The sequence below is a fragment of the Mesocricetus auratus genome, unplaced genomic scaffold (genome assembly GCF_017639785.1).
Source record: "Mesocricetus auratus isolate SY011 unplaced genomic scaffold, BCM_Maur_2.0 Super-Scaffold_100025, whole genome shotgun sequence".
NCBI classification, from domain to species: domain Eukaryota; kingdom Metazoa; phylum Chordata; class Mammalia; order Rodentia; family Cricetidae; genus Mesocricetus; species Mesocricetus auratus.
The window spans coordinates 25,546,531-25,558,049 of NW_024429206.1; the positions used below are offsets into that span (position 1 = coordinate 25,546,531).

At 49.5% G+C, this 11,519-nt stretch overlaps 1 protein-coding gene across 1 annotated transcript; it reads right to left on the reverse strand.

The window, feature by feature from the left end:
- Positions 1-1,800: 1,800 nt before the first annotated feature.
- On the reverse strand, positions 1,801-4,620 carry Ccl24 (C-C motif chemokine ligand 24). Its single transcript, XM_005080365.4, has 3 exons — positions 4,412-4,620; positions 4,105-4,222; positions 1,801-2,456 (listed from the first exon to the last, which is right to left on the reverse strand). Exons 1-3 carry the CDS (start codon positions 4,482-4,484, stop codon positions 2,285-2,287), a joined length of 363 nt encoding a protein of 120 aa, XP_005080422.1. The 5' UTR covers positions 4,485-4,620; the 3' UTR covers positions 1,801-2,284.
- Positions 4,621-11,519: the final 6,899 nt, after the last annotated feature.

The window sequence follows — 11,519 nt, forward strand, 5'->3', positions numbered from 1 at the left end:
TATGTTGCAACAATAAAGATGGACTATAAGAAGACCTATATATGTATGTTTGTATGTAAATATGTGATCTCCCACCCCAATTTCTGACACAGAGCTTCAAGAATTACCCAAGAGATGGAGGTAAAGAGCCTCTTACACAGAGATCCTAGATTCCTTGAAAATTCTTGAGTCTTTAGTCTAACCACATGACTTTTGTTAGGCTCTTGAATGGCTTATACCCTCAGTCCTCACTGGGCGATTCTAGGCAGGTGCTTTCCCACTGAGCCACACCCCAGCCCCTCACTGGGGGATTCTAGGCAGGTGCTCTACCACTGAGCCCCACCCCAGCCCCTCACTGGGGGATTCTAGGCAGATGCTTTCCCACTGAGCCACACCCCAGCCCCTCACTGGGGGACTCTGTTCAGGTGTTCTGAGCTGCATCTCAAGCCCTTCTGATCTCTACTCCAAGATTCTCAAGGGAGCCCAAGACCTTGGCAGGATGCTCTGGGCTCTCATCCCCTCCCAGCCCTGGAATGTCACCCAGGAACCTCTCTGGAGCACTCCTCCTCTCTTCAAAGTCAATCATGTTCTGCAGACATTTGGGGACAGGGAGGGACAGCCCCCACAACAGAAGTCATTTTCCTTGGCTTATGGAGCCACAGATGTACCTGATGTATCTCACAGTAAGGAAAGCACCTGGGGGTTACTTTTCTGCACCAGTTACCGCCTTATCTTCCTTTACCAAAATGCAGGGAGAGCCCAGGGTTAAAGGCACAGCAACTTCCCTTTTTAAGATCTATTCATTATGTATACAATGTTCTGCTTGCACATATGCCTGCAGGCCACATGAGGGCGACAGATCTCATTACAGATGGCTGTGAGCCACCATGTGGTTGCTGGGACTCAACTCAGGTCCTCTGGAAGAGTAAGCCAGTGCTCTTAACTGCTGAGCCACCTCTCCAGGTGCTCATAGCAACTTCTTGTTCCCCATAGCAGCAAGGAGCAAGCCATGTCACCAAGTAGAACGGAACCCTTTCCTGGCCTTTAGAAACTTTTTTTGAGACAGGGTTTCTCTGTGTAGTCCTGGCTGTCCTAGAACTTACTCTGTAGACCAGGCTGGCCTGGAACTCAGAGATCTGCCTGCCTCCGTAGATACTTTTAAAAAATAAAACTATATATTTATTTTCCCTCTTTCTTTCTTTCTTTCTTTCTTTCTTTCTTTCTTTTTCTTTCTTTCTTTCTTTCTATGTAGCCCAGGCTGGTCTGGAACTCATGGTCCTCCTGCCTCAGCCTCCTGAGTGCTGGACTTATAGGTGTGTGCCTCATGCTTGCTGTATGTTTTCTCCCTCCCCTCCCCTCCCCTCCCTTTCCTCCCTCCTTCCTTCTCTCCTTCCTTCCTTCTTTCCCTCATTGTTTCCTTCCTTCCTCCCTGACAAAGTTCCATGCAGCACAGGTTGGCCTCAAATTCACTATGTAGCTAAGGATAGCCTTGAACTTCTTCTTTGGGGGAAGAGATTTGAGGGAAGGTTTTTTTATGTAGCCTTGGCTGTCCTGGAGCTCATGATGTAGGTCAGGCTGGCCTCGAATTCAGAGATCCTCCTGCCTCTGCCTCCTAAATTCTGGGATTAAAGGCGTGCACCACCATGCCTGGATACCCTTGAAAATTTGATCTTCTTGCTAGGATTACAGGCTTGCACCATCATGCCTGGTTTTTCGCAGTTCTATGGTTCTGTGCATACCAAGCAAGCACTCTGCCAACTGACCTACATCCATCCCTTCTTTATAAAAGCTGACAAGTTTAAAGATGCCACCATCAGGTCCTCCATTTCAGTTGAGTTTTTATTTGCTCAAAGTTCTGAGGCAGGACCAGCCTGGATCCAGTATCCCCAACATGCCTGGGAATTATTACTGCTGACAGAGCTTCACCCACCGGTGGACAGACAACCCACCCTCAGGCCCCAACCCAAGGCAAGGACCCCATCCAAGCCAGCGGCCAACAAAGTACACCTGCAGGTACTCGAGTCTTATGCACCTGGGTTCTGATGACGTCTTCGAGCCACACAAGAGGAGATCACAGAATGGCTAATGCCATTCTTCTAGATCCTTCTTACTCAGCACAGGAAACGCCAGAGCTCTGGCATGCTTGGGGCTCCCTCGGGTTATCACAGAATAAATACATTCCCTAAAAGAAATGCTGAGAATGGCAAAATGAACTCGGGGCTCATCCTAGCTGGTGTGCCAAGCCCAAAGCAGCCTGTCAAGCAGTCAAGACCAATGTCCAAGTTCAGGGACAGAGGAGAGGCCATTAAATCTCGGTGCTGTTGGCACGGTGTCTCTGGATGGAAAACTTGATGCCCAGTGCCTTGGCACCTGCAGAAGGCTGCTTTCTTCTCTTGGCATCCAGGTTCCGAATGTGCTTCTGGACCCACGGCAACTTGGGGTCTCCACAGAACTTATGGCCCCCCTTGGTGATGAAGCTGTGGGGGGAAAGGGCAAGAGTTTAGTCTGAGGTCTGGCGAGGTGCTGGGACTGACCCATCCTCCCTTCATGAGGAAGTGAGTGTGGGGGACCAGGAGTCTCAGCTGCCCGTCCCCGGTGCTAGGAAGCTTTCTCTCTGTGCATTCTGGGTTTTTGCCATGGAGTCGGGGGTCTGGAGGACCGTGGATCGTGGGATGCCACGCCCATTCTGTGGCCTCCCTTTAAGACAGAGGAGGACCTGCTTTTGAGTTATGCTGTGTGTGGCAGAAGATGTGGTCTCTATCTGGATCAAGGAAACTGAGCCAAGAAGACAGCTCAGTTGGTAAAAAGTCTGTCTTGCAGCTGTGAAAATCCAAGTTCAACCCTCAGCCTCAATTAAGAAAAAAAAATCTAGGCGCAGTAGTGTGTGCTTGTAATCCCAGCACTGGGGAGGCAGAGACAGGCGGGGCTTGCCAGCCAGCTAGTCTCCACTACTTGGCGAGTTCCAGGCAGCTGAGAGAGCCAGAGAGATGGGCTCAGCAGGTAAAAACGCCTGCTGCCAAGCCTGATGACCTGAGCTCCGTCCCTAGGACCCACAGGGTAGAATGAGAAAACTGGCTTCCACAAGTTGTCCTCGGACCCCCACACATGTGCTGTGGCATCTGTGCATGTGTGTAAACATTCACACCTGCGCTCACACGTGCACACGCACATGCACACACAAATCTTAAAGTGTATTTTTTTAAAAAAGACTCTCATATTGAGGATCACACCCAAGATTGGCCTCTGGCCCCTGTAGGCATGCACACACACACATGTACATGCACACACATATGTGCATCTACACATATAAGCATTCTTAAAGGCAAATGTTACCAGCTCACACTATGAATGGAAACATGGCTCCTGGGCATGCTGAGAGGGAAGCCTGGGACGACCCCTTCCATTCCTGCTCTCAGAACCAATCGATGCCAGCGGGGGAATATAGTAACACGCCACTCCCACTATGCATCATTGCTTGAGACATGAGGTCATGCTTGTTACCCCAGATGAAGAGGTGGCTCTGAAACTATTTGGAATCTAGAAGTCTGGTTGGTCATGACCTCTTCTTTCAGTAAAAGGGAGATTGTTTTTGTTTTTACCATTCTGGGCTTTGTGCATGCCAGGAAAGCACTCTACCACTGAGCCACACCCCAGCCCCTCACTGGGGGATTCTAGGCAGGGGCTCTACCACTGAGTCACTCCCCAGCCCCTCACTGGGGGATTCTAGGCAGGTGCTGTACCACTGAGCCACACCCCAGCCCCTCACTGGGGAGATTCTAGGCAGGGTTTCAATATTGCCTCGTGGAATTGTTAAGATTAGTTAGGATAATGTCACAGGATGTATTTCCCTCCATGCACAATGCCTTGCCTGCATTTCGTACTTCGTTTATGTTCTAGGCCTTCTGAGTGTTGGAATTACTGGCAACTACCATCTTGCTCTGGTTGTTACAAAAAAAAAAAGCTGGGGATTGAATACCAACTGGCCTACCTCCCCCTCCCTGCCTCAGTTTCTTCCTAGTTTTATGGGTAAGGAAGCTGAAGTCCAGAGAGGTCTAGTCTGCTTTCAAAGATGCCCAGGGCTGAACTTCCTCAGGGACCCTGGAGGTTCCTGGGATAGATACTCACATCACTCCGGCCTTGGGGCAGATGCTGCCATTGGCCAACTGGTAGCTAGCCACTCGGTTTCCTGGAATTTCCTTGGTAATAAAGGACATGCAGCAAGAAAACGGGATGGTCACAGAGTCTAGAAGGACAAAGAAAAGATCTGTGTCAGCGTTCAGCCTGCCATGGCTCTTTCTTAACTGCAGTTATACTCCAGGCCGCTTGGTGCCTTCCCCAGCCCCAGGCTGCTCGGTTCCCTCACCCTCCATTGTGTCCATACCGCTGGAAGCTGGTGCTACCGGCAGCCCCTGGCGGGGCCCAGAAGTCTCACCTGTAGGGTAGACCCGGCACGTGCAAACCACCAGGAGTAGAAGGCTGGCTACAATGGTGGCTGGACTTGCCATGTCTTGGAGATTAGAGGCCTCGGCTCAGAGGTCAAAGCTGGGGTGCAGAAAAGATGCCCTGGAGATATGAGGACACCCCAACCTCCCTCCAACTGGCCTTTATATGACCAGCTCAGGAGATACACACACTGGAGTCCCTCCCTCCCTCTCCTCCACAGGCTTCCTCGAAAATCTTGAGCATTCTGTGGTCTAAAAAAAGGGGAAGTGTTGTCCATGTCTTGTCCAGCTGAGTCAGGAATGATCTGGGGCTAGCTGAGGAAGGGTTGCCATCCTGTCTGGGCCACGGCCAAGGGAAAATGTTCCAGATGACTTGGTTCTGCTTATCATGTGGGATCCTGGGGAAGTTACTTGATTCTCTGAGCCTCTGTTTTTGTAGATGAACAATGAGTAGAGTCACCCTATCTGCCTTCCTTCCATCTGTCCATCCATCCATCAATCTACCTGTCCATTCATTGACCTACCTGTCCATCCATCTATCCATCAGTCTATCTATCTATCCATCCATTGATCTACCTATCCATCTATCTGTCCACCCATCAACTGATCTATCTGTCCATCCATCAACTGATCTATCTGTCTATCAAACCATTTATCTATCTACCTGTCCATCCATCCATTGATCCATCTGTCCATCCATCTGTCCATCCATCCATTGATCTATCTGTTCATCCATCTGTCCATCCATCCATTGATCTATCTGTCCATCCATCTGTCCATTCATCCATTGTTCTACCTGTCCATCCATCTGTCCATTTAAAGGAAACTTAGAGGAGCAAAACGCAGGCTCCCTGAGATGATGCTTTGTTCCCAGAAGGCATTGGGAGGATAAATGGTGGGAAGACACAGGGGTGAGTATCTGAACAGAACCAATGGAGGCAAGAGGAGGACCCTGCAACCCTATAAAATACCCAAGCCAGCATTCATTTAAGGACTTTGAACCTTAGGGCCCCTCGCACCCTGAAGGGATAAAGTGGCTACTTTTTTCTCTATGGCTTGATTTTTCTGTCTTTCCCAAAATTTTCATTTTGTTCATGTGGGTAAACAAACTTGGGGATCCTCTAGATAACTACTAGTACCCCTATTATACCTCCATCTGTCCCCCATACATATATTTATCCATGCACACACCCACCACCCACCCATTCATCCCACCCATCCATTCACCCCACCCCATCCATCCATTCAGCCACTGTTCCACCCATCCATGTATTCATTCACCTATTCACGTGTTCATCCATCAAATATTTTTCAGTTGTTTTCAAGACAGGCTTTCTCTTTTGGGGGAGTGGCTTGCATGAGAGTTTCTCTGTGGTTTTTGGAGGCTGTCCTGGAACTTGCTCTTATAGACCAGGCTGGTCTCGAACTCACAGAGATCTGCCTCTGCCTCCCGAGTGCTGGGATTAAAGGTGTGCAACACCACTTCCCGGCTCAAGACAGGGTTTCTCTATTCATCAAACTTGTATTAGACATGTGTGGATGAGTCTACAGAGATAAATGCTCCATTTCTGTAAGCAGGGAGGCCCTGCAGGTGCCAGACAGGGAAGCAAACTGAGTGAAGAGAGGAGAATGAGAACCCAGTGCATTTGTCAACCTGGATCAAAATCTGGGGAGTCTAATGCCCCGTGGTTCATTGTCAATGTATTTAAAACGCAGCACAGTTGGGGAAAGGTTTCCAAGCAACAATCAGTCTAATTCCAGGTGCACAATAAAGCTTAAGGTATATCTATATAGAGACAGACTCTTTACAAAGTATATGTGACCATGAGGGTGGGTTCTGTAGTTAAAAGACCTAGACTCTAGTGTGGTCTCAGACCACCAGCATAGAGGTCAGCAGGACATAAGGTACATGTGCCATCTCCCCTAAGGATAGGTAAAGGTCTAGGGAGTGGAGAGTCTGGGATAATCATTCTGGGGGTTTGGGTGAGATCTGCATCCACAGCAAAAAGATCACCAGGTCATTAATGAATTCCACTCCCAGCTTTCTGGATGGAATGCAGGTATTCAGTTTTTACCTCTTTCGAGGAAGCACCCCTGTGTGATTAATATTCCTGGTTCTCTTAGTGCTTCTCTGACAGTACAAGGAACTCAGTGCCCCCAATTGCCCATCAAGTCCCCAGTCCTGTGCCCAGCATTTTTAGAAACACCCATTTTGCACTGTGTGTGTGTGTGTGTGTGTGTGTGTGTGTGTTGCGTGTAGGTGGCCTGGGTTGCCACTAGATGGCATCAGACCCCCTAGGAACTAGAGTTATAACTGAAAATGGAGTCATCAAAGAAGTGGAAACTGAACTCAGGGTCTCTGGAAGAGCCGCAAGTCCTGTTACATGTTGAGCCATTTCCAGCCTAAGCTTTAAAATAATATTATTATTATTACACTTAGTTAATAATTTAGTTAGGTTTAGGTGTGGTATGTGTCTGTCTGTCTCTTTCTCTTTTTTTTTTTTTTTTTTTTTTTTTTTTTCGAGACAGGGTTTCTCTGTATTGTTTTGGAGCCTGTCCTGGAACTTGCTCTGTAGACCAGGCTTGGTCTCGAACTCACAGAGATCCACCTGCCTCTGCCTCCCGAGTGCTGGGATTAAAGGCGTGTGCCTCTACCGCCCGGTGTCTGTCTGTCTCTTAAAGCATTTATTTTCCTTCTTTTGGATAGGAAAAATGATTTACTGAGTACACTACAAGAGATGAGTGAGCAGGGAGGTAACTAGGGTGCCTATGATCTACTTTGATTGTTACCTTTCTGTCTCTGTACACCATGTGGTGTGTGTGTGTGTGTGTGTGTGTGTGTGTGTGTGTGTGTGTGTGTGTGTAGGTACCATCACCAGAGACCAGAAGAGATCGTCAGATCTCCTGGAGGTGGAACTATAGGCCGTTGCGAGCAGCCCAGCTTGGCTGGGAATGGAAGAAGAGTCCTCCGCAAGAGGAGGCACCCTTCCCAGCTGAGCATCTCTCCAGCCTCACTCCACCTTAGTATTGAGGACAGGATTTCTCACAGATCCTGGAGGTCATTGATTTGGCTAGACTGACTGACCGATGAACTTCAGGGATCCCCCTCTCTGTCTGCTCCAGTGCTGGGGTTACAAGCTCTCATTGCTGAAGCCCAGCTTGAAAAACCAGACCCATTGATTTGTGCACTTGCTGGAGGTAACCTGTGTGCCACCACGCACATGTGGAGGTCAGAGGGTAATTTTGTGAGACCCGTTCTCTCGTTCTGCCTTTGCCTAGGTTCTGGGATGGAACGCAGGTCCTCATGCTTGGACAGAAAAGGCTTTACCCCCCTAGCCACCCCCCTCATTACTGCATTTCCTCAGCCTTGGCAGCTCTGAGGGGCAAGCCCAGTTGTCACTCTGGGTGTTGATGCAGTAGCGTGTGGCAGGAAACGGAAGTGGAAAAATCGTCAGTCTCTGGGGAGAGAAGGGCACGGGCAGGGCAGGGTGCTCAGGATCTCATGTTGTAACCCAGTGGGTTGACGGAAGGCCGTTAGTGGGAGGCCCTGAAGCGGATGATGCATCCCAGATTACTAACACCCTCTAGAGGGGCTTTCCAAGGCCCCACAATGCCACCTGCTCTGTCTTCATCAGCCATCTAGGGAGTGGGCGGGGTTCCCAGCCCTGGTTGTTGTTTTGCTCTTGCGTACGTATGTGTGTGTCGTGTGTGCATGTGTGTATGTGTTTGCACCAGTGTGTTTGTGTGCACATGTACATGCGTGCATGTGTGCCTGCAGAGGCCAGCGGTTGACAGTGTCTTTCTCAGTCACCCCCCCCCACCCTTCATACTGTGGCAGGATTCCTCACTGTGCTCAGAACTCACTGGCTCAGCACTTTCCTGGGGATCTCCTGTCTTCGCCCCCCAAGTGCTGGGATTACAGATGGGCCACCACCCCCACACAGCATATATGTGGGTGCTGGAGATTTGAACCCAGGTCCTCGTGCTTGCACGTGCACCCGTGGTTCCCACAACCGCAGTTTACAGGAGGAAAATGGAAAGCTTACGAAGGGAGGCGAACAAGGCACTGTCACTGGGCTGCTAATCCTGGCTCCCCCCAGGGGGAACCTGTATCCTTTCTCTCCAAGGGCTGGAAGCAAGAGTTAGAAGCGGGGCCTGGTGGCGCGTGCCTGGAACCCTAGCCGTGGGAAGCTGAAGCAGAAACAGAGAGACAGTCCAGGGCTAGCCTGGGCTACATGGACCAGCATAGTTCAGCCTGGGTTGTTTAATGAAAACCTGTTTCAAGAAAGGTGAGAAGGTGAGAGGGAGAGAGGAGAGAAGGAGAGGGAGGACAGAGAGGAGAGAGAGGAAATGAAGTGAGGGAAAGGGGAGAGGGAAGACAGGGGGGAGGGGAGGAGGGGGGTCTGGAATCACGGTGTGAGGTGATACCAGAGCCTGAGGCAGGCAGACCTCTAGTTCCCCCCCGCTATAGGACAGTTAGAGATGGGGTTCTAGGAAAGGAAAGACAGATGGGAAGGGAAAGCAGCAGCAGGCACAGGGAGTAGCTTCTGGAAGGGAGATTGGCGGGAGGCAGATGACAAAGGAAGGCATGGGAGAAACGTCTCAGAGCTCTAAGATGCCCCCACCCGGATCCTGCCCTGGGTCCAGCTCAGAGTCCCCACCCACCTCTGAAGGCCTGGGTGTCTCCATTTGAGAAGTGGGGTGCTGGCCAGATCTGACTCAGTGCAAAAGCCTGCACCACACCGGTGGCAAGAGAATGGATACTGCTGCATGGCACTTACAGTGTGCCTTGCCTTGCCAGCTAAAACTGAAGCTTAGTTTTATTTAATTCTTAAGTGTACCTCTTTTCTTTTGCTTCATGTTCATTTTTGGTTTTGTTAGTTTTCTTTTTTTTTTTTTTACCCCCTGTGACATAATTCTTGACATGTCAGCTGTATTTGGGGGATTTTGAAAATTTGGTGCACTCTTAATGGCTGACCCATCTCTCCAACCGTTAATTGTTCTTTTATTTGGAAGCCTCACTTGGTGGGACATTCCTCTCTGCTTTGGATTCTTGCTCAGAAGCTCTAGCCTGCTGCTTTAGTGGGCTTCCCCAGTTGGTTTCTGCTGGATGTTTTGGGCGCCTACCTTGATAGTTTGGGTTTTCTCTTTCTCTCCCCTTATTATTTTATGTCTGCTTGCTGTATATAGTCTCATTCAAAGTCAAAAGTATGACCACCGTAGACCATCCTCAGACCTTTTTGGACACACAGGCAGGGCTCTTAGTGGGGAGGCAGGGTTGGAGCAGAGAGCCCTGGTTGTCTAGGAAACTGATTAGCTCTTTAGAAGCTCGTGGCCATTCTTGACCATCATTGACAATGGAAGGAAAGGGAGGCTTGCATCAGCCAGGAAGGGTGGTGCTCATGTGTGGAAAGGGCTGGGACTGTCTCCCACAAGTGGGACTCAGGGTTGATCTTATGGCGGTCACTCCCAGTTCTGAGTAGGTTAATGATGTCAAGAGCTATGATCTAGTGACATGGCAGGCTCCATGGGCCGGAGATGGGGTAGTTGGCTGAGGCAATATGAAGGAGAAAAATGTCTATTTGAGCCCACAGCTTCAGGGGCTTACAGTCTATCGTGATAGGGAAATCCTGTTGCCAACCATGCTGATGTCCAGAGGGGCTAAACTTGGATGGGGGCTAGAAAAAACCCAGCTGCATTCCCTAGAGGGACTATACCTTGAAAAACACCCAGGAGAGGGAGGTACAAAATCGGAGCCGCCCTGCTAAGGGATTCATTCTCAACTTGCTGTGGTTAGAATCTATTCCCAGTGTTAATGTGCTACAATGTTTAAGCTCAAATGTAACAGTGCTGAGAGGCAAGACCTCAGCTTGGGGAGGTGGCTTCATGGATACTGAGTTGAGATCTCCAGTGCCCATGTATAAAACGACTTTCCTTTCCTTTATCAAGCAGGCCATCTGAGCCAGGCGTGGTGACTCACCCCTGTAATCCCAGCACTCAGGGCAAGAGAACTGATGTGAGTCTGAGGTCAGTTTGGGCTACATCTCCAGTCCCAGACCATCGCAGGCTACAGTTTGAGATTTGATCTCCAAAAGGGCTGGAGAGATGGCTCAGTGGTTAAAAGAGCTTATTGCTCTTGCAGAGGACCTGAGTTCAGTCCCCAGCCCCTACATTGGTTGGCTCACAACCATCCAACCATCTTTAACTCCAACTCCTGGGCTTCTTTTTTTTTTTTTTTTTTTGTTTTTTGGTTTTTTGGTTTTTTCGAGACAGGGTTTCTCTGTATTGTTTTGGAGGCTGTCCTGGAACTAGCTCTTGTAGACCAGGCTGGCCTCGAACTCACAGAGATCCGCCTACCTCTGCCTCCCGAGTGCTGGGATTAAAGGCGTGTGGCACCACTGCCAGGCACTCCTGGGCTTCTGACTCCCTCTTATTGGCCTCTGGAGATACATACATACATACATACACAGAAAATTAAAAAACATGGCCTAGTCTGTGCCATTCAGTTGTATCAACATAACAGTTGTAACACAAAACAGACTAAGATACTCTTAGGGATCTGTTACAAATACCTAGGAGGGAAAAAAGGTTGCTGGGCACCATGGCACATGCCTTTAATCCCAGAGCAGAGGCAGACTGATCTCTGTGAGTTCAAGGCCAGCCTGCTCTACGTAGAGAGTTCTAGGATAGTCTGAGGTGAAGCTGTGGGATCATGGAGCAAGGCTGTTCACTTCACAGTAGCCAGGAAGTAGAGGAACATAGGGAGGGGTGAAGCCACATGCTGTTGAATGATGCCCAGAGACCTACTTTTCCCAGTAAGCCCCATGTTCCATGCGTCACCACCCCCTATAGTGTACTTAAGTCTTTCGGGGTTTTGATTTTTGAAATTTTATTTGAGGCACTGAGTTTTATTTGTAACACCAACTGTCCTGGAATTCACTATGTAGTCCAGGCTGGCCTTGAACTCACAGATACTCATCTGAAAGACCCCAAACGGGGGACTTTCACGGGAGGGAGACCCGAACCCAAGGAACACCGAGACCACGAGCTTGGATGCAACAGCAAGAGGCTTTATTGATAATACACGGGTACCCGGGG

What these genes read in the sequence shown, in the direction of transcription:
- Ccl24 (XM_005080365.4), bottom strand. Translation starts at nt 4,484, where the DNA reads ATGGCAAGTCCAGCCACCATTGTAGCCAGCCTTCTACTCCTGGTGGTT. An exon ending in GTGCCGGGTCTACCCTACAG is followed by an intron (nt 4,223 to 4,411) that starts GTGAGACTTCTG and finishes TTGTCCTTCTAG; the next exon opens with ACTCTGTGACCATCCCGTTT. An exon ending in TGCCCCAAGGCCGGAGTGAT is followed by an intron (nt 2,457 to 4,104) that starts GTGAGTATCTAT and finishes TTCCCCCCACAG; the next exon opens with CTTCATCACCAAGGGGGGCC.